Source organism: Nansenia antarctica (genome assembly GCF_963989245.1).
Source record: "Nansenia antarctica genome assembly, chromosome: 12".
NCBI lineage: Eukaryota > Metazoa > Chordata > Actinopteri > Argentiniformes > Microstomatidae > Nansenia > Nansenia antarctica.
This window is the reverse complement of record NC_137682.1, coordinates 4643217-4666646: the sequence shown is the minus strand read 5'-3', so window position 1 is coordinate 4666646 and position 23430 is coordinate 4643217. Positions and strand designations below refer to the sequence as shown.

At 43.6% G+C, this 23430-nt stretch overlaps 1 protein-coding gene across 1 annotated transcript; it reads left to right on the top strand.

Moving 5' to 3' along the window:
- Positions 1-1910: 1910 nt before the first annotated feature.
- On the top strand, positions 1911-23311 carry LOC308168580 (regulator of nonsense transcripts 1; the record flags this gene model as incomplete). Its single annotated transcript, XM_080543179.1, has 24 exons — positions 1911-2138; positions 3540-3676; positions 4684-4773; positions 7227-7394; positions 7880-8060; positions 8933-9094; positions 9669-9756; positions 10150-10248; positions 10632-10740; positions 10871-11030; positions 11389-11507; positions 11820-11984; positions 13197-13311; positions 14004-14147; positions 15269-15482; positions 16336-16453; positions 17380-17536; positions 18290-18432; positions 19501-19675; positions 20026-20107; positions 20323-20484; positions 21118-21377; positions 22126-22248; positions 22484-23311. The coding sequence occupies 23 exons, from the start codon at positions 1911-1913 to the stop codon at positions 22243-22245; spliced, it is 3396 nt and encodes a 1131-aa protein (XP_080399305.1). The 3' UTR covers positions 22246-22248; positions 22484-23311.
- Positions 23312-23430: the final 119 nt, after the last annotated feature.

The window sequence follows — 23430 nt, the reverse complement described above, 5'->3', positions numbered from 1 at the left end:
ATCTATCCATCCTCTCTATCTATCTATCTGTCTGTCTGTCTTTCTATCTATTTATCTACCTAACCTACTACAGTAGCCTATCTCACTTTCTTACTACCTAGCTAATTTATCTATCGCTTGTGTAAACCAACTTTAGTGTAACTTGAGTTGCTTGAGTTGCTTGTTTTCATACCATGTATACTTTTTGAGCTGTAGTCCTACTCTACAACTCCGTTTTTTAAATGCATCTCATCTATCAAGTTTTAAGCTTGACACGTCAATTCAACTTTAAAATGTGAAGACTGACGGACACCACTTAAAGACCTTTCATTCACATTTTTTATAGTATTTAGACTTTTTAAATGACTCGTTTTAGGGCATTAATACTCGCATTAATTAAAATGCATTCACTTAAAAATGTATGAATTACCCATCTGTCCATCCTGCAACTATATCTCACATTCTTTCAACTATGCCATCATCACCCTTTCTTCTTATTGCCGTGCTATTGTCTATATCACCTCATTTAATCTCTCTCTCTCTCATCTATCAATTCATCCATCCAACACACTTTACCCACTATCACAGTGTATGGATTCATGGATTCATGAATTCTATGGATGCATGGATTCATTTATATGTCATTCTGTTTATGTTTTGTATTGTAATTCTCACTAATGTCTGTCAGTTTGCCTTGTTTGTCCAACTTAACAATTATCAATGACTGGACCTAATAGGCTATGTATGTACATGTATAGGTCATTGCATCTGTGTTTATTGATACATAACCCTTTGGCCTTTCCTCTCTTTAGCAGGTGTGTTTTCTCATCTGAATGTATCTGGACTGGCAGGCTTGTATGTAAAACTGTGAGTGTTTGACTTGTATCATCCTCCAGGGAGGGAGTGGACCAAATTCTATTGAAATAATAGAATGAATGAATGAATGAATAAATGGTCTTTATTGTCATTGATATAGTACAGGTACCATACAACGAAATTTAGGAGGGGTGGCTCCCCTGGTGCTAGGGAAAAAAAGAGACTCCTCCATCTCACAGGACCTGTACTGCTGCCCTCTAGTGGTCAGAGTGGGACTGACACTACACACTACACACTACACCCTAAACACTACACACTACGAATTCATTCATCCATCCATTCATTATTACTGTACTGCTGTCTGTCATCCCATGTTTTAGCTTCACAAGAGCCTAGTGAATAAGTGTTGTGTATCACTATATAGCTTAAACCAGCTGCTTACAATTTTTTTTCCTAAAAACAAGAAGGGAAAAGAGCTGGTTTACATAAATAAAGGCTATGTACACTATCCACTATACTATACTATACAAATAAAACACTGTGCTGTACTCTATGCTATGCTATAAATATCCTAACATTTCCTATCTCTGAACCTTATGTACACGAGGGTTGTCATATTGCACATAGTATTATTGCACATTCATTTAAAGTGTCGCAATTTGCAGGTTTGAAATGTTCACAGTTGTGTTTCAGTATTTCACTTGATTTCAATCTAGTAGCTGCCATCAAATTGTCTAGATTGGACCAAATTCAATTGAAATAATAGAATAACAGATAGATAATAAGGTTTTATATGAATCAACAGTAAAGCAAAAATGAAACGATGTAATCAATAAAAAGCTGATGATTGTTGTGTAAACGTCACCGTGCAGCACCGTGCATTAATGTTGTGCGGCGCAAGAAGACGCAAGTTACGTCATTATTCCGAGTGGGAGTTGAGGCGCTCGAGCCTCTGTGGGTTCTGTGCTCTCCCTTCATTTGCATCGACTATCGGATTTCTGTTTGGGATTTTAATTCGGCAGGATTAATAACAAACTGTTGAGAAGAGAGCTACTGTCTGAACCTAAATTGCATAAAATTGCATTGTGCGTTATTGCACTGTTTGTGGAGAGAACATGAGTGTTGTGGAGGCGTACGGGCCGCTGAGCTCGCAGACTCTCACGTTCCTGGACACGGAGGAGGTGCACCTCCTGGGTGGAGGAGGTGCAGGAGCAGGAGGAGACACCCAGGGGCTTGGTGCAGGAGCAGACACCCAGGGCTCCGAGTATGACTTCACCGATTTCACCCTGCCGAGCCAGACCCCAACACAACAAGGCCAGACGCAGAGTCAGCTGGACAGCCAGGTTCGTGCATGCAATGACTTGGCTGGCTGGACAACTATTTGCAGCTTGCAACAAAATATTAGCAACAATGCACAAGCTAGCTGGGTTAGGATCATTAGCTAAGCTGGACGGACGGTGTGGTGCAGGGTGATCTGTCAAAATGCAAAAAGCAAAAAGCCCCACGCATCTGGCTATGTTAGCTTAGCCAGACATGTTTACAAATGAATACATCATTGCATCTTCTTGGCCCCAAGCTTTATCTGCATGCGTTCATAGAAGGTCAGCAGGATTATGCATTGACATGTCTGGTTGGCTACTAGTCATGCACATTTTGAGGGTGCACATTCATGCACATTATAAAGGTACATTCTAGAAGTTCATTTTAAGCAAGAAAGTCACAACAGGTCGTGCACCAAATTAACACTTGGTTGCTATGTAATGTATGGCAGCAGGCATGTTACTGACCAGGTTAATCTACTGACAGCTAACTAGTCCTATTATTTCTATTGTTTGTGTCCATTCCGAGGATGCATACTAAGCTAGTACTTGTCTCCTAACTCTTGTCTTTCTTAATTCAATTCCATTATTCACAGTCAGCAGCAACAACAACAACAACATGACAGCAACATTACATATCACAAATTACATTTACACAAACAGTGTATCCTACTATAGCAACACAAACAGTGTATCCTACTATAGCAACGACATAAGTCAATTAATGAGCATAAAACAGGTGCAGTATCATATGCGACCTTGACTACGGCTGCCAGCAACCCATCATCTATCAGTGCCACTGTCCCCAGGGCAACAGTGTGTTTGCTTTTTAGTCTGACACCTGGGGGGGCTGTCAAACGCTGTCCCAGAGGCAACAGATCAACATAGGGGTGGAGTAGCTATGTGGCAGTGGTCCTTGATTATGGTGTAGGCTTTTTGGGCGGTTTGTGGAATGCTGCTAGGGATCTTAGGGGAGAGGGCCAGTGGTTTTGTAGCAGGTGGATTGAATGAATGAATGATGAATGAATGATGAATGAATGGTCTTTATTGTCATTAATACAGTACAGGTACCATACAACGAAATTTAGGAGGGGGGGCTCCCCTGGTGCTAGGAAAAAAATACTAAAAACAAGAAGGGAAAAGAGCTGGTTTACATAAATAAAGGCTATGTACACTATCCACTATACTACTATACTATACAAATAAAACACTGTGCTGTACTCTATGCTATGCTATAAATATCCTAACATTTCCTATCTCTGAACCTTATGTACACAAGGGTTGTCATATTGCACATAGTATTATTGCACATTCATTTAAAGTGTCGCAGTTTGCAGGTTTTGAAATGTTCACAGTTGTATTTCAGTATTGCACTTTCGATTCTATGTCGTTCAGAAATGTACACATTAAGCATTTTATCTTTAGGTTAACGGACCCAACGGAGTTTTGCAGAACGGGGACGATTCTGTCGTGAAAGCGAGTCAACTTCTTGCGGAGTTGAATTTTGAAGAAGACGAAGAGGACACCTATTATACCAAAGACCTCCCAGTCCATGCATGCAGGTAACTGTAGGGTTATGCCAGATGTCACTGGCCCTGTGTTTACATAAGTCAAATCAGGGCATTTATTGGGTGTACTGTATATCTATGAATATAATGTACACATGGTTATTAGTTGTCAATCTTTGATGTCCAGTATGTTAGAATGTAGTTTTGACGAGGAGGGACAATTCGGTTGTTAATTCGTGACGTGTTTCCGGGTCCAAAGTTGGCTGAGGCGCTCTCTTTGAAATGCCTCAGTAATAATAATAATTCATTATATTTATATAGCGCTTTTCCGAGGCTCAAAGACGCTGACAAATATGGGAAAAACAGGAAAGTGCTGTGTCCCTTGTTGTATGAATAGATCCGAGTCTAAAAAACAATTGAACTGTCATTCTACCGCCGCTGTAGTACACTGGTGCAGGGAATTTCTGGTTTGGACCCGGAAATTGCTAAACGTCACGTTTGACGTCAGACTTAACAACCGAATAGGTGCCCTGCTCAGTTATAGGTTTGGAATGCCTCCAGCCTGTGCTTTAGCTTGTGGCAGCAGGCTCAGCTACACACTGTCAGAACGGCAGAGTCACTACCCATCTTCCGTCGTAGACTGAAGACCCATCTCTTCAGGTTACATCTTAACTGCTCCTCCTGAGACATCTTCTGCCCCTCAGCACTACGTCTCCTAAAGACACCCGCTTTCCCCTCTACTGTGTCCCTAAGAACTTCTATCGCCCCCTTTGTACTGTTTCTCTGTTCCTCCAGTATAAAAAAATAAAAAAAGGTTCTAGAAGAAGGTGGTAGAAGAAGGTTTCTCCTTCTATCAACGGCCCCGGGCCTGAGCTGGATTATTCTTCCAGCCACAAATGGTGGACTGATGATTCACATGCTTAGCATTCAAATGTATTGATTGTAAGTCGCTTTGGAATAAGGCATCTGCTAAATGCCAAAAATGTAAATGTAAATGTAACATGTCCTGCTCCTGCCCTGAACAATGATACTTACATTCATGACTCTCATTTCTGCTCTAGCTACTGTGGCATTCATGATCCGGCGTGTGTGGTGTATTGCAACACCAGTAAGAAGTGGTTTTGCAATGGACGTGGAAATACATCTGGCAGGTAAGATTCTAAGGCTAACCAACCTGCTGTTTTTGACCTTCCATCTACAGTGTCTGTAAGGGCTAAATTACAACGTAAGCGTCAACCTCGCTGTAGGAGCCAGATGGTCCTGTGATACATACAGTACATGTAATTCACTGTGTGGGCATGGGGTGGCGCTGTCACAATACCTGAGTGTTTTTCCAGTGATTTCTCTGTGTTCGGTAATTCGGTATTTTCTTCTCACGGCAACATTGTGACAGTATACATTTCCATCTTGCTTATGTTGCGATCAACATCGCGTGAAATGACATGTCGTTGGCACAGATCACACAATGTACCTAACCTAATGTTACACTAACCCTCGCCACCCTCCCCTACGCACCCAAATATCCGTGGTCAAAATAATAAACAGACCAACAGTTTAACATAAAGTCACAAGTGTTGACTAAAATGGTAACCCAAAAAAAAACAGTACCCTTCACAGTAACAACAAACCCATTGGTCTCAGGATACCTCTAAGCCTGCTACTTCTTCTGCTTCTTCTCTTTCAGCCAGTTGCTGAGACAAATTCAATTAAATAGAGTAGAGCAAGGGGGAGAGCACACAGCCCTGAGGAGCACTGGTGTTAACTGTGCGGGGCAGAGACAGATGAGGGCCCATCCTGACATACTGCCTTCTGTTGGTGAGGAAGTCAGTAATCTACTGACAGATGGAGGGGTGGATATTCAGCTGGGCCAGTTTATTGTGGAGGAGGTCAGGAATTATGGTATTGAAGGCTGAACTATAATCCACAAACACAACTCTGGCATAGGTGTTTCGATTGTCCAACATGTTGCAGAATATAGTGGAGCGCCAGGTTGACTGCGTCGTCTGCTGTGAGGTTGGATCTGTATGCAAATTGCAGGGGGTCCGTGAGATGGTCTGTGGTAGGGCAGAACCAAGTGTTCAAACATTTTCATGACTACAGAGGTGAGGGCGACCGGTTTGTAGTCATTCAAGCAGGTGATCTTGGCATCGGGATGATGACGACAGCTGATTTGAACATGCGTTAACAGACTGGTTGAAAATGTCTGTAAACACTGGAGCAAGCTCACTGGCGCAATGCTTGAGGGCAGCAGGTCCGGGCCACAAGCTTTCCTGGTGTTCTGGTTTTTGAAGAGGGAACCTCTGAACCTCCATGCTCAGTGATGGAGAGTGGAGCAGGTGAGGTAGCAGTGGTAGGAGAGGCAGAGTAGGTGGAGTGGGGGGGGACCTGTGTGGAGCTTCAAACCTTAAATTGGTCTGGGAGATTCGGGTTGGCAGAGGCTGGGAGGGGCTTTTTCTTGTAGCCCGTGGCAGACTGTAGTCCCTTCCATACAGCTCTTGTGTTATTATCACCAACTTGTTGTTCAATTCTGTTATACGTCTTCTTAGCATTCCGGACGGCATTGCTGAGAGAGTATTTGGCTTTGGTGTATGTATCTCTGTCTCCACTCCTGTCGGCTGCCTCCTTCTCCTTTCTCAGTGATCTCACTTCCTTGCTGACGCCATGACTTATTGTTGCCATACATGACAATGATTTGTCTGGGGATGCTGATCTCCTCACAGAAGTGGATGTAGGATATGCAGGAGTCTGCATAATCTATTGCATGCTAGTTTAATAGATTCCCAGTCTGTAATGTCCAGGCAGTCTTGTAATGACTCAATGGCCTCAGGTGTCCAGCTCTGGACTGACCTCTTGGTTATTTTTGTATTTTGAGTAGAGTCCGATATGTGGGGATGAGTTTAATCACAGCATGATCTCCGCTGCTGAGCGGTGCACGCGTGCATGCGCGGTTCGACTCTTTGATGGTAGAGTAGCCTGTTTATATTTTCAGAGCTCAAGGCTGCCCTCTTTTTTTGCACTATGTCGCCTGCAAGGGAGAAAAGTCTCTCTCAATGGACAGAAGTGGCAGGGCTGGCCAAATAAAATACAAAATAAAAAAAAACAGAAAGTGTGATTAAAATGCGTAAAAAAAAAAAAAAATCTTCCTGTATTTAATTAATCGAAATTAACGTGTTAAAGTCCCAGCCCTAATAAATTAATTTCATTTATTTCCTTGTTCATGCACACACAGCACCCAATATTGTCAGAAAAACACAGACTTGTAGACATTTTTGCAGATTTATTACAAAATAAACACTGAAATATAAAAAAATAAAAATAAAAATTGATTTTAGCAAATGGCTGCAATATGACAAAGTGTGAAAAATGTAAGGGGGGTCTGAATACTTTACGAACCCACTGTATATGACAAAGTAGAGGATGGGGTGTGAAGGAAGATTTCTACTCCCTATTCACACACTTTCTCATCATTTTCAGTAATTAACATTTCACCTCCTGCGAAGCAAAGAATCCAGGACTATAATATAGTCTTGTTATCTATATCTTGTTATATATATCTTGTTTTTCTGAGGGTTTAAACGTAGTATTTTGTTGTCTTCTCTTTCAGCCACATTGTGAACCACCTGGTCAGAGCGAAGTCCAAGGAGGTGACCCTGCACAAGGACGGCCCGCTGGGAGAGACGGTGCTGGAGTGTTACAACTGCGGCTGTCGCAACGTCTTCCTCCTGGGCTTCATCCCTGCCAAGGCCGACTCTGTGGTGGTGCTGCTCTGCAGGTAAGCTGCTGGAGTAGAGAGAAGCTTGTTGAGATGTTTTATACAAGTCTCTAAAAAGGGCTGGTCAGGTGTGTTTGCGTAATTGTGATCAGGGATACGAGAGAGGGAGGGGGGGGGAGAGAGAGAGAGAGGAGGGGAAGAGAGAGGTGGGGGTGGGGAGGAGAGAGGGGGGGGTGGGGAGGAGAGAGGGGGGGTGGGGAGGAGAGAGGAGGGGTGAGAGGAAAGGGGAAGGTGAGAGAGAGAGGGGAGGGTGAGAGAGAGAGGGGAGGGTGAGAGAGGGGGGTGTGAGAGAGAAGGGGGAGAGAGACAGAGAGAGAGAGAGAGAGACAGAGAGAGAGAGAGAGACACATTCACAGAGCCACGCTCATTGTCAAACTCCGAGAACCTTGTAGCTCCTTCTTGTGTAATAAGCATCAAAACACATGTTGGGCAACATGGTACATTCATCTTCTATATTTTTTTTTTTTGTGCTTTTGGTAACCCAGGCAGCCATGTGCCAGCCAGAGCAGCCTGAAGGACATCAACTGGGACAGCTCCCAGTGGCAGCCGCTGATCCAGGACCGCTGCTTCCTGTCCTGGCTGGTGAAGATCCCCTCAGAGCAGGAGCAGCTGAGGGCGCGGCAGATCACCGCTCAGCAGATCAACAAGCTGGAGGAACTCTGGAAGGTTCTTTTAGTTCTTCATCTTTTTTGTTTAATTAGAGTTCCGTCATTCCGCTCGCTTCAAGGGGTTCAAGGGGGTTCAAGGGTACTTTATTTGTCACATGCACAGAAATACAAAGTAAAACATGCAGTGAAATGAAATAGGACTAGCCACTGAACACTGTACACTGTGCCAGAAAAGAAAGAGACAATAGTAACAATAAAAGACACAGGACATAAGGGACATAAAGTGCTGAACATAAAGTGGTGTGCAAGTAGCAATAGTGTAGTGCAATAGTGTAGTGCTTTAGGTTCTCTGACAGCCAATCGTCCTCTGAAGACAAACAAAACAGGGGAATTAACCGTTTCTTTAGGATTATCAAAAGTCTTTGGCTTCATACCGTTGTTACAACACATGAGCTTTTACAGCATATTGATTTGATTGAATTTCTTTTAAAAAATAGGGTGCGTGGAGGTTAATAGGAGGAGAGTAGATTTGACAGGTAGTCAGGTCCGTTGCCATTCAGGGATTTCGTGAGCTTAGAACTATAAGGTTCTATCTCCGTTTAGGGTAGTTCAGAGATATTGAGCGTCAACGTTTTTACATTCCATTATGTTTTATGAGATGGAACCTTTGTATTTTATGAATTACTAACTCAAAAAATATCAACATTTTAAAAAATAACACCACACAGGCATTAATAAACACCTAATGGATCAGATTATGTAAAAAAAACTCAATTTTGACAAAAATTGAGATAGATTCTGTATAATTCTAACGTCACGATTTGTAAACCAGGAGGAGCTTTTTAAAGTAAATTTGTTGACGGACAGGTAGTCAACGGATATAACACTGTACATCCATGGCCCTGAGGGTTTATGTCTGGGTCTCCTCAGGAAAACCCTACAGCCACCCTGGAGGACCTGGAGAAGCCCGGCGTGGACGAGGAGCCTCAGCACGTGCTGCTGCGCTACGAGGACGCCTACCAGTACCAGAACATCTTTGGTCCTCTGGTCAAACTGGAAGCTGACTATGATAAGAAGCTCAAAGAGTCCCAGGTACTGTAAGCCCCAACCTGCTGAGCAGTGTGCTTTTGGACCAGCTCTATTTGTGTCAGGCCAAGCCAGCTGTTTTCGGCTGTAGTTGTTTTGTTTTCAAGCTGGCCAGTTGTTGCTGTAGTTTTATGGGCAACTTGATTGGATGTAAAGGTTCTGCAGTCTTAAATACTTTTTTATTTTATTTTTTTGAAAATGTTTATTCAACCTCATATTAAACATTTTTACATTGTTGCTTACATTGTAAGATAATAATAAAACACAAAGAGAAAGAAAAACAAAAAACAACTATATACGGTACAGTTCGGCAAGCAAGGAGAATTTTAAGTCATGGCATCACATAAGTTACTTCCACACAGATAGTAATGAATTAACATTGGTTCGACAAGACACAAATGCATTAAAATAAAAAATAAAAAATCAGTCATGGTCAGGTCTACCTTTATGTCTGTACTGCACCTTTTCACATTTGAAACCCAAAATAAGCAATTACAGGAGCCCATCTCTTTACAAATATGACTGTTTTTAAAATACATTTCTAAGTACCGGTACTCTTTTTTTTGTTTGTTCTCTGCAGACACAAGACAATATAACAGTCAGGTGGGACTTGGGGCTGAATAAAAAGCGGATTGCTTACTTCAGCCTCCCCAAGACGGATTCAGGTGGTAATAATTCCTCTTTTTGTCCATCTTCATCTTCATCATCTTGATCTGTCTTCCAGTGGTCCATGTCCATTCCATTCCGGCCACCATTCCGGCCTTGCATTCTCACAAAAGATTATGCTGGTCTTTCTTATGTCACAAGACATGATATTTGTTTGTTTGTGTGTGTGTGTGTGTGTGTGTGTGTGTGTGTGTGTGTGTGTGTGTGTGTGTGTGTGTGTGTGTGTGTGTGTGTGTGTTCATGCTCACATACCCATGTGAATGTGCACATTGTGTGTTGTTAAGTGTTTCTTTTGCAATCATTTATATTGTCAAATCTATCTATGCTTACCTGTAAGCAGCATTGAAACTATGAAAAGGAGTCTTTTGTCTTTTGCATTCTCTGTGTTCCTGTAGACATGCGTCTGATGCAGGGGGACGAGATCTGCCTGAGGTACAAAGGAGACTTAGCCCCCCTCTGGAAGGGCATTGGACATGTCATCAAAGTCCCAGATAGTATCCTTCACATTTGTGAGTTCAAATCCCGCCTGAAACCACACCACTACTAGTGTGCCCTTGAGTAAGGCACTGTAATTCGTAATTGTAAATCGCTTTGGATTTATTATTATTTTTTTACATCACTTTTGACTGTTCATTATCTTCTAATTTAGAGAGATATTTCATGTGGGGTAGTGGTGGGGTAGTGGTGGTCTAGTGGATAGTGAGTTGGACCACACCACTACTAGTGTGCCCTTGAGTAAGGCACTTAGCCCTCAGTTACTCCAGGGGGAATGTCCCCTGTAATTCGTAATTCGGATTAAAAGCGTCTGCTAAATGGCAAAATTAAAATTAATTAATAAAAATTAATGTGGTATACTCCTTAACTTTCTGCCCAATAGACTATGGTGATGAAATAGCCATAGAGCTGAGGAGCAGCGCTGGGGCTCCAGTGGAGGTACCACATAACTTTCAGGTTGACTTTGTGTGGAAGTCGACCTCCTTTGACAGGTATGAACGGTCGGTCTTATCCCAAACCAAAAATCTGTAAAAGTTTGAACTTGAGCTTAGCTGACAGTTGCTTTGACTGATTTACTATGGAATTATGATATTTACTCTGTGGTTTTGTTCCCTCCTCCAGGATGCAGAGCGCCCTGAAAACGTTCGCCGTGGACGAGACCTCGGTGTCTGGGTACATATACCACAAGCTGCTGGGTCACGAGGTGGAGGACGTGGTCATCAAGTGTCAGCTTCCTAAACGCTTCACTGCCCAGGGCCTGCCCGACCTCAACCACTCACAGGTGGGTTATATTAGACACACTTATATGGCGTCATCAGTGCCGAAAGTTGCGCACGAGTGAGACAGAGCTATCAAGAAAGATTTTTAGTCCATTTCCTCTGGAAATTGATTTTGACTCAATACTATGTCAGTACATTTTCTTCCTGGTGATATCTTAATTAAGTTAATGAAAGTGGTTAAGAGACAGATAAGGTTAATGAGGGGTTAATAGGGACAGCATGAGAAGGAGAAAGAGAGGTAGAGATTTTAATGAACCCAAAACTTGACTGAAACTCGACTTTCAAAGGTACTCGTTTCTATGTATCGTCATCTAATCGCTCATTAAGGACTCAGTACCATGCATGTATGTTCCTGTCCAGGTGTACGCTGTGAAGACTGTGCTGCAGCGGCCTCTCAGTCTGATCCAGGGACCCCCTGGCACAGGGAAGACCGTCACCTCTGCCACAGTAGTCTACCACTTGGCCAGACAGGGCAACGGGTAAGATAATGCTGTCACAGCTCACCCAATATAAGCGTATTAAATAATGTCTGAATAAGAGTCACTTTTAACACTTGTGAATAGTAAAGTAGTTAGCAATTGTTTATGAATTTGTCAGTTAGCATTGAGCAATAATGCTACAACATTAAGCTATATAGCTTCTTTGCCAGATTGTCAGATTGTCATTGCGAATGAGCTTTGTCTTTTTCACAAAAAAAAATGTGTCTGAAGAAATTATAAATCACTGAGCCCAACCTTGTGTGTGTGTGTGTGTGTGTGTGTGTGTGTGTGTGTGTGTGTGTGTGTCCTTAGGCCTGTGCTGGTGTGTGCTCCCAGCAACATTGCGGTGGATCAGCTGACTGAGAAGATCCACCAGACAGGGCTGAAGGTAGTGAGACTCTGTGCCAAGAGCAGAGAGGCCATCGACTCGCCCGTGTCCTTCCTGGCCCTGCACAACCAGATCCGCAACATGGACAGGTACCGCAGGACCGCTACTCAACGAGGACGCTTTCATACCTATTTTTGTTTTGCTTAAGTCCGAAGCGGAGTATTCTTTGCTGCATTTTTTCATTATGGTTAGGTTTCACATTTCCACATCTCTAGAGAACCACAACGTTGTGGCCATGTGGTCATGCATGTCGTTTATTTATTGGACTCTTAAGAGTCTGCCAGGTTGTTCCAAAACAAAGAAATTCAAGACAATCATTGGAACCTTACATATGAGTCCCGATCTCTGTCCTTTTCCAATAATGCTTTGGTATTCTTATCAACAACACAAGTGTTTGAAGAAACAGCCCCAAAATGAGTGCCTGTCCACTCCAGGCTGTATGCTGTAAGTAATCTGTTGCTTTCCAGCATTCATTGTGAATGGGCTGCCAACCGATATAATTTTGCCATTTAGCAGACGCTTTTATCCAAAGCGACTTACAATTACGAATTACAGGGACATTCCCCCTGGAGTAACTGAGGGCTAAGTGCCTTACCCAAGGGCACACTAGTAGTGGTGTGGCTTCAGGCGGGATTTGAACTCACAACCTTCCGATCACAAGTCCAACTCACTATCCACTAGACCACCACTCTGTTCATCTGCCCATAGCCTATGAAGGAGACACTTTGCCTCCTCACGGCTTCATGTCTTTCCCCAACTAGTTGCTAGTTATCTACTCTTCTCTCCCCTAACAACAACATATGTCTGCAGCAACCCATAATACATAGCGTATTGTGTTATTTCCCGGAAAAAAGGCTGGACCAAGTAGGATTGTGTTCTTACTCGAAATGAACCGCTCACTTGGAACAGGACCAAGACCCATCTTTTCGCGGGGTCCACGGCCCCAATTGTTTGTTTGCGCACTAGAGTTCAAACGGAGTATTCTTACCTCTATCTAAACGAACCGAACATAGCAAAGCATTTGGTAAGTCCGCACCAAACGAGGTAGGTGTGAAAGCACACTGAGTTGCTATTTTAAGAAAGACTGAACGACACTAAATGATCTCTAAAAAAAAACGACCAAAGAAAATGACATTTGCCTTATTTTGAAAGTTCACTGGGGCATTTTTTCTCTGCTCCAAAGCCTTCAATAGAGCGGTATTTTCACTTTTTTGTTTGTGTCTGTCTGTGTACATTTCTACATGTCAGAGAGAGTCCTGGTCACTCAGTATGTGATGTTGTTGGATCTATTCTATCTGCAGTATGCCAGAGCTTCAGAAGCTGCAACAGCTGAAGGATGAGACTGGGGAGCTGTCCTCCTCGGATGAGAAGCGCTACAGGGCCCTGAAGCGCACCGCCGAGAGGGAGCTACTTATGGTAACGTGTAGACTACCACAGGGTATTCCGCGGTGTCTTGAAAAGTATTTAAAAGTTGATAAATCAATTTTGGGAAAATCAAGACCCTTAATAAGTATTAAAGAGTGTTATCACGATTTTATGAGGTCTTGAATTTTGTAGGTATTTTTCTGAATTAGACTCTGTCCAAAGAGTTTGAGTCCTAAAAACCTTTAGTAAAAGTTCGTGAATTTATTCGTTTTTATTAAAAAACTAAGATGAACCGGAAATTCTGTTGTATGATAGTGGTCTAGTCTATTGCAAACTAAAACTGTTAAGTTAAAGGTGTCACTGATGTAAACGGTTACAGCTCGAAGTGGCGGTGAGGTCTGGAAAAATATTGACAAGGTCTTTAAAAAGTCTTAAGCCCAATGCACACGGCGTGCGATTCTGTCGCACGGCAACATTCGATTCTCCATTCACACCACCGAAGTGAGTGGGTGTGAATGGAGAATCGAATGTTGCCGTGCGACAAAATCGCACGCCGTGTGCATTGGGCTTTAGAAAGGTATTGAAATTAACCTCAAGATTCCTGTATATACCCTGAGTAGGTAACATAGACACGGCTGTTCTAGTGTCAACTGTCACTTAGATCCAACTGTCACTTTCAAATTAACCTCAAGATTCCTGTATATATACCCTGGTCTGACTTAATGTCCCCCCCTTCCCCTCAGAACGCCGATGTGATCTGCTGTACCTGTGTGGGGGCAGGAGACCCCCGCCTGGCCAAGATGCAGTTCCGCTCCATCCTCATCGACGAGAGCACCCAAGCTACTGAGCCAGAGTGCATGGTGCCTGTCGTACTGGGGGCCAAGCAGGTGTTCCTTATTGCAATTTAAAGGAGTTCTCATTTCATTTCTTTTTTTTTCTTCTTTTTTTTTACTGTACTACAGCATAGAATGGCCTTGAACATTTTATTTGTGTTTAAAAGTAATAGCTCCCCACCAATGTTTCGATTGGCTATTCGATTTAGCCATTGGAGACTAGCGTGCATACTATGTATGCTAGTTCTATATGGACACTGTAGAGCAAAGCGTGCAGCTTTGTTCTGTACCAACTGTAGTTTTGCTCATTTCTTTCTTTGTGGTATTAGCCCATACTAATACTTATAATAATAATAATTCATTGAATTTATATAGCGCAACATGGAACACAGAGTCAGCGAACGGGGAGGGGGGGGGGTGGTGGTGGGGACAGGGGAGGTGGTTAGGGATAGGGGAGGCTGTATGCATATCAGGGGGGTGGCAGGGTTAGGGGAAATGGGTAGGGGTAGGGGTCTAGGGGAGGTTGTATGCGTGTCAAGGGGGGGGGGGCGGGGGCGCCGGGATGGGGTAGATGGCTAGGGGTAGGGGAGGCTGTCGGCATGGGGGAACAGGTAGGTATACTATCTGGCAGTAATCCTGCTGTGACAGAACCAGAGAAGCAACAACAACCAGTTTCCTTAGATCAGGTGCAAGATATTTTCTGCATCGTCTGACTACGGCTAGTGCTTTGCCCATTTTTATTGACAGTAGTGTCAATGTGCTTTGACCAGGACAGTTTGTCATCAAGGGTGATTCCCGATAACTTTTAAGTTTCTTTTACCTGCTGAATAGATGTTCCTTCAATACACAGTCTAAGCTCTGGCTCTGCTCTGAGAGATTGATTTGACCCAAAGATGATGCTTTTTTTTGTTTTGGCTAAATTAAGTAACCATCTTGTTTTCATGGACCCACTTTCCAATGGAGCTTAGCTCCCTGTTTAGTATGACTGTCAGTTCCTCTGCTGTTTTTGCGGATGCTGATAAGAATTGGTCTGCCTATTCTACCCTTATACTAGGTAACATAGACACGGCTGTTCTAGTGTCAACTGTCACTTAGATCCAACTGTCACTTTCAAATTGACCTCAACATTCCTGTATATACCCTGCTTATACTAATGATGATTTTCTTGTGTCTAGCTGATCCTGGTGGGAGACCACTGCCAGCTGGGCCCAGTGGTGATGTGTAAGAAGGCAGCCAAGGCGGGCCTGTCCCAGTCTCTGTTTGAGCGCCTGGTGGTGCTGGGCATCAGACCCATCCGCCTGCAGGTGCAGTACCGCATGCACCCGGCCCTCAGCGCCTTCCCCTCAAACATCTTCTACGAGGGCTCCCTTCAGAACGGAGTCACCGCCGGTGAGTTTGTGTCCTGTACTGTACTGTATACAACACTAAGGCCGCGTTTACACTGCCAGGTAGAAGTGACAATTCCGTTGTTGATGCAGTCTGGCACAAAGATATTATACACGTGTGTATTATCTATGGTCTGGCAGATGGTCTGGTATACGAGAGAAGAGTTTCATATTGTTATGACGCATTCGTTGAGCGGAAATTAACCTGAATTGAAGTGGGAAAGAAAATTCTGCCGGTTTGTCGGGGCGTTTCACTGAACATTTATAGGCAACTATGGCCGTTAAAAAGGGTGGGACAAGACGCTTGTTCACGTGCGCAAAATGTTCCGTTGATTGTGATTTATAAAGGGAAGCAGGCGTGGAACTTGCGCACCGCAAATTCCACTTGCGTGCTCACCGTTTTACAAATCCGAAGGTTAGTGTGTGTGTAAATGTTCTTGCTTTGCGTATGTACGCAAGCTTTTTACTCCAGTTCTACGTAAAGCTTTATAAATATGGCCCCTGGAGGTGGAATAGGGGGTTAAAAGGTCGATGCGATATGAGAGGGGCCCCCCTGCCCATTCAGAGCTTTAAACACTAAAAGGAGGAAATTGGGGTGATGTGGTCTCTCTTCCCGGTACCTATCAGGAGCCTGGCGGTGGCGTTCTGGACAAGCTGCAGGAGGGATGACAGGGATGACTGACAGGGATGACTGACTAATCTCTGTATAAAGGGAGTTGCAGTAGTCTAGACGTGAGGTTATAAAGGCGTGGGTGATTGAGAAGGTCTTAATAAATCATTGGCAATGTCCTGGAAGATTATTTCTTTAAAAGAGTGGGAACCCTAACACTTCCCTTTTTGTCTTTTCTTTTACCTAGCTGACCGCATCAAGAAAGGCTTTGACTTCCAGTGGCCACAACCAGACAAGCCCATGTTCTTCTATGTGACTCAAGGCCAGGAGGAAATTGCTAGCTCAGGAACGTCCTATCTCAACAGGTAGCCTATTTGATCAAACATTTGTGTATTTTCTTGTGCCTTACTTGCTAAAATAACAGTTGAAGACTTCACGTTTTTTCATTTTACAGAAGTGAACGACCATTATCCCTGTACAACATTTAGGGCCGGTTTCAGAGACAAGGCTTAAGCCATAGGGCCGGTTTCACAGACAAGGCTTAAGCCTAGTCCTGGACTAAATCACACTTTCAATGTAAAATCTCCATTGAAGATGCTTTTTAGTCTAGGATTAGTCCTAAGCCTTGTCTGTGAAACCAGCCCATAGTGCTTTTGAGACCTAATCACAAGTTCTTACTCAGAAGTTTACTCGTCGGTTTTTACGTATATTTCTCATCAGCTCAACATTGACCCGAAATATAATTATTTAGCTTATTTATGTTTCATAGATGTCCTTAGATTAACTTCCTGGAATAGTCTCAGTCGATGTGTTTTGACACAAGTACCATGGTATAATTATTGGTATATTATACAACAGTTAGTTCCGACCAAGTAATTTGATTGGACAAGAGGCATTCCATAAGTGCTGATATTCAGTATAACAGCACTGGGACTTTTAACTATATGTATCACTCCGCCGCACAGGTGTTCTACTAAATGACCGTTAATTAGACTACATGTTTGTGTTCAGGTTACTAGGCAACAGTCCATTTGAAGTTCAGTTGCGGAACTAAATATATATTTTTTTCATGATTAAATAAACAAACAAATCATAATCTGTTGTCGCTTATTACTGTTAACTAATAAATCGCGCTGTAGAACTGTTGTATAAAAGTTGTATAAAAGCAATATCACACACGAGGTCGGCCTCGTACCTACGACCGAATCACAGCCGTGCTGATATTCAGTATAACACACTCCCTCTCGTGTGATATTGCTTAATTATTGGTATGCTCTCTCCCTGTGTACAGAACGGAGGCCGCCAACGTGGAGAAGATCACCACCAGGCTGCTGAAGGCCGGGGCCAAGCCTGACCAGATCGGCATCATCACCCCCTACGAGGGCCAGAGGTCTTACCTGGTGCAGTACATGCAGTTCAGTGGCTCCCTTCACACTAAGCTTTACCAGGTACAACACAAACGCTCACAGGATCCAATGTTTTTCAATTGGTGTACCAGGAGTGTACCACTGTCCTTTTAGATCACAGTTGAAAAAATGGCGCCCTTTTGAGAGAGAATTATGATGGTTTGGTAAACTTTGGTTTGTCCAAAACTATTTCTAAATCCTAATACGGGTGAATGGCAAAACAATTTGGATCCATTATGTTTCTATGTTTTTTTAGATGATGGATGATTAGCTAAACAGTAGATCCCCTCGCCATATTGATGACAAAGTAGTGGAAGCGTCTGACACTACAGAGATGGAGCCAACAGCGTTGCTCCTCACAAAGAAGCTAGCTTTTTTTTTTTTTTTTTTTACTCAATGTGTTTTTTTATTTAGTTTTCAGAGACATTACAGTACGCAACAGACATAAGCAGACAGACAAAACAGCGAAAACAAGAACAAAACAAAAACAGAAACAAAAATAATAATAAATAACAGTTCACAGAGTACTTCTCATATATAATACAAAGCCATTTTGAAGAAGTAAGAGGCATTGTTAGACGTTCCACGTAAGAAATGAAAGGCTGCCACACTGCACTAAACCTCCCAGTTGATCCCTGCAATGTGTATCTCATCTTTTCCACCTTGAGAAAGTACATGACATCACAAATCCACCTGCCAAACAAGGGAGGACGATCATTCTTCCAATTCAAAAGTATAAGATGTCTTGCATGACCACCTTGTCTTATCTTCTCCTCTCTGCATACTCCAAACCAGGAAGTAGAGATAGCGAGTGTAGACGCCTTCCAGGGCCGAGAGAAGGACTTCATCATCCTGTCCTGTGTCAGAGCCAACGAGCACCAGGGCATTGGCTTCCTCAACGACCCACGCCGCCTCAACGTGGCTCTCACCAGGGCCAGGTAAACAATCCCTGTAACATACAAACTGAACAGAAAACATCTGAAAGATTTTCATTATTGTAACTTTTTAGTAACTTTTCTAATCGAGCATGTATAGCTCTCACAAGGACTGACTAACCTATCTTAATTGATATTACTGCTGACAGCAGGAGCAGCAGAATGTCTTCTATTGTCTGCTCAAGTACGAGTAAAATGCCTCAATTCAGTGTTCTTCATCGTAGAGTTAGACAATTACCCCAAACATACTGCCATACATAGCAACTAGGGAGTTTTTCAGGGCCCAAAAAGTGCAACGTTACTGGCCTAGTCAATCTTCAGAATTAAATCCAATTGAACATGCATTTAATTTCCAGATAATTCGATTTTATTCAAATAAAATAAAAACTGAAAAATCAACAAACAACTGAAGGTGGCTGCAGTACAGGCCTGGCAGAGCATCACCAGAGAAGATGCCCAGCGTCTGGTTGGGGTCAATGGGTCACAGACTTTCAGGCAGTTATTGCATGCAAAGGAATGTCGACCAAATACTAAACATGAGTACTTTATTTGGTCCATTATTACATTTTTATCCCAATACTTTTAGAGCCCTAAAATAGGAGAGTAGAGTATATATAACACTATGTGCAATATGACAACCCCAGTCGTCTATCTGTACAGTATAGTATAGTGGATAGTGTACATAGCCTTTATTTATGTAAACCAGCTCCTTCCCTTGTGTTTTTTTTTTTTTTTTTTTTTTCCTAGCACCAGGGGAGCCACCCCTCCTAAATTTCGTTGTATGGTACCTGTACTATAGCAATGACAATAAAGACCATTCATTCATTCATTCATTCATTCATATATAAAGATTTTTTAAAAGTACATTCTAAATGGTGAACCCAATACATTTTTTTAAAAAAGTATAGAGCTAAAAGAAGGCAAACGTGTCCTCTTTCCAATACTTATGGAGGGCATTGTACACTACCTTTTTTGGCTGTGAGGATTTAGTTTGATGTTCAATAGTGTGTTATCAAAGTCTATCAAACAGTACCAAGAGAAATGGTCTGAGAAGGGTGTCTGTATATATAGGTATGGTGTGATCATTGTGGGCAATCCCAAGGCCTTGTCCAAGCAGCCCTTGTGGAACCACCTGCTCAACTACTACAAGGAGCAGAAGGTCCTGGTCGAGGGCCCGCTCAACAACCTGAGAGAGAGCCTCATGCAGTTCAGCAAGCCACGCAAGCTGGTCAACACCGTCAATCCTGTGAGTCTCTCCCTCTCACACACACACACATAATAAGGGGTGTGTTTGGTGTTTGTTAATGTGCATGTGTGTGTGCGCACAAGTCTCTGTATCTGTGTGTGAGTTTAGTGTGTGTGCGAGCATGCAAACTTGCATAGGAGGAGTGTTTACTACTGTACGTAAAGGAACATCATAAAACAAGATTTGGATAGAGATATCTTCCACGCTTGATTTTTGAGTTTGGCCACGGACACTCTAAAAGCTAAAAAGATCAGTAGTTCTAGTAGTATTCTGTGTGTGTCTTGAAGACGTGCACATACGTGGCCATTCATTTATCCGAGTTGTTGAATTGTGCGTGCATGCGCTTGCAGGGGGGTCGTTTCATGAGCACGGCCATGTACGATGCCAGAGAGGCTCTTATTCCTGGATCTGTGTATGACCGCAGCAGCGCTGGTAAGAGAGGCTTCACATCTTCCTTTTCACTCATCTTACATTTTTTATCATCAATCAGATGCTAATCTTCCAGAGAAACGTATCATATTCATCAGTCCCATAGACTATACTGCAGTTTCAGATTGTTTTCTATATAGTTCCAAACTTCAGTGTCTCAATAAAGTTGTTGTTGTTGTTGTTGTTTTTGGCTATGTTCTCTGTTGTTCTTCCTCCAGGACGTACATCCAACATGTACTTCCAAACCCATGACCAGATCGGCATGATTGGCACGGGCCCGGGACCCATGGCCTCCATGAACATCCCCATCCCCTTCAACCTGGTTATGCCCCCCATGCCCCCGCCGGGGTACCTAGGCCAAGTCAACGGCCCTGCAGCAGGTGAGACAGATTCACCCCCCTCATGTACACAACATCTATGCACAATGCACAGATGGGGCTTGGCCCCAAATGCGTCGTGCGAGTGTGGCGCAGAGGACCAAACCGCAGGCCATGTTATCCTGGATTGCCCGGTGTACCACCCACCCAACGGGATGCATGGTCTGTCGGTATTAGATGACGAGACGATGACGTGGCTTCTGGAGGGGTGTCCAGAAATATAGCCCGGGTGAGCCCCTCAACCAGGTCTCGGGGTGGTAAAAGGGTAGCCCCTCAACCAGGTCTCGGGGTGGTAAAAGGGTAGCCCCTCGGCCCCGAGCCTGGTGGAGTGGAGAGATAACAACAACCCATACGCGGAAAGAAGAAGAAGGTGGGCCTATCTATTTCTTTAAGTTATTTTTTCTGAGTGGGGCAGTCCCACTCATATTTTTCATTTTTATTGACAGTACAGTATAGATTATGACAGGAAGGATGGGTGAGAGAGAGAGAGGAGGGATGACATGCAGGATATGTCCCCGGCCGGAATCGAACCGGGGACCCTGCGGTTACATGGTCAACACTTAACCCGCTACGCCACCTAAGCGCCCCGGGCCTATCTATTTCAAATGTTATGTCTCTTCTCTGTTTTCCTGACAGGCCGTGGCGGAGGTCTGAAGGGCAAGGCAGGCAGTAGTGGCGGTGGCGTGACACGAGGCGGGCGTCAGAGGAGCCGTGGGATGGGGAACCACGGCGGGAGTAACGGGCAGCAGCACGGCCACATGAGCAGCAGCAGCCAGGCCAGCCAGGACCTGGGCTCCCAGACCTTCTCCCAGGGCCCCCTCACCCAGGGCTACATCACCATGAGCCAGCCCTCCCAGATGAGCCAGTCAGGCCTCTCCCAACCTGAGCTCTCCCAGGTCAGCTAAGACTGTTCCAGAATATACTACTAGCAGGGTTCCCACGGGTCCTTGAAATCCTTGAAAGTTTGTGAATTTGAGAAAAAGAAATCAAGGCCTTAAACGTTTTTGAAAATAGACATGGGTCATTGAAAGTGCTTGAATTCCCCTCTCTCTCTCTCTCTCTCTCTCTCTCTCTCTCTCTCTCTCTCTCTCTCTCTCTCTCTCTCTCTCTCTCTCTCTCTCTCTCTCTCTCTCTCTCTCTCTCTCTCTCTCTCTCTCCCCCAAAAATATATACTGTATATATATTCAAAAATGTAAATAAGTCTCTGTATTGCTTAACTTTACACATATTTCACAATATATTGTTTTGCTGTGCTGTGGTAGAGAAGGCAAGAGACCATCTAGTGTTCACACATTCAAGCCTCTCTTTTTAATTGTTGTCTGTGAGCGGATAGTTCCTATTATATACATTCTCATCTAGATCTGTCTCAAACTATGCTGTGTTGGGTCCTTGAATTTGAGGGAATTGAGTCTTGAAAGTCCTTGTAAGGTGCTTGAGTTTGATGTTTCAGAAGGTGTGGGGACCCTGTACTAGACAATGCAGTAGAAATGTGTCAAGATCCTATATGGTCAAAGGGGTTCCCAGTAACCAGAAGTATCCGCGATATTTTAGAGAACTCCTTCATCAAGAGCCAATTTAGGGTACATCCCATAGTTGGACGTTTCTCTCACATGTGTGTGGTTTCTGTTATTTACCCCCATACAGGACAGCTATCTTGGCGATGAGTTCAAGTCCCAGATCGACGTGGCTCTCTCCCAAGATTCCACCTACCAGGGAGAAAGAGCGTATCAACACGGTGGTGTAACTGGACTATCCCAGTACTAGAGTGTAAGAGACTGTATTGAGGCCTAAAACCATTTTTAATGCATGTTAATTTCAATTTTGTATTATGCTATTTTAGCTTAGTAGTATTATGCCAGTTTTAAGTGAGTGGAATGTCAAAACTCACTTAAAATATGGTTAATTGTTGATTTTCTGTATTCTGATATTCTGTAACCAAGGTTGTAATGGCTTCCTTTATCGGTTTATTAAAAGTAAACAAATGTTTTCTTTTGACTCCTAGGTTGCGGGAAAAAGAGCTAGGCCTGTGCTGAGCTTAGTTCGTCAGCATTTTAATCTGGGTAATAACATAAAAAGAACAAACATGGATACCCGTTTTCCACTGCTACAACTAAAGCACCACTGTGTGAAAGCTACAGGAGAGACCGAGAGAAACCAACCAATCACAAGAGTGAGAGCAAAATGAGCGTAGAGCTGGACAGGAAGAGAAGATGGAGAGAGAGAAAGAAAGAGGGAGGAAAAGAGAGAAGGCACTGCTCGCACACGGAGACTTGGCTAAAGGAGAAAACGCAGCAGTCGTCGCGGTAGCGCTGTCTGACAGTCAAGACCTCCGATGGACGGAGGGGTGAGAGATCACGGTCCTCCTTGGGGGACTCAGGAGTCACACCCCCGCCACCTCTTCCTCCCCCCCTCATCGGGGACCACCAGGTAGTTTGGCTGAGGACCTTGCTCTTGGAGCACAGAAAGACAGAGAAGAGGAGGAGTTCTCACATAACCCTCCAAGCTCACTCCACAAAAAAAGAAAGGTTTCCCGGTAGTAAGAAACAAAGAGAGGGGACGAAACTCTTGAAGCAGTCAGGCGATTCGGTGAGATTTTTTTTTTACCTCAAAGTTGATTTGTGCTCATGCTCTGCACTCGAACATGTTTGAGAGGGAGAGAGGGTTCAGATAGACTGAGAGCGGTCAGTCGTCGTGGCTCAACCGATCAAAACGATGCAGTAGTTGGGCGAAGAATTCTGATTGTTCACCAATTTCAACTTTGAGTCGGAAAGTTTTCAACACGAGGCCTGGCGTAGAGGTTCTGAGATGAGAAGCTGGTGGATTTCGCCAGCTTGTGAACCGGGTTTTTCTCAAGGTGGTTTCAACTAAAGGACAAGTGGTGGAATGGATGGCTCTTGAAAAATATTAAAGGAAAACTTTTTTGTCTCGAAGATCTGAAGTGGTGGACTT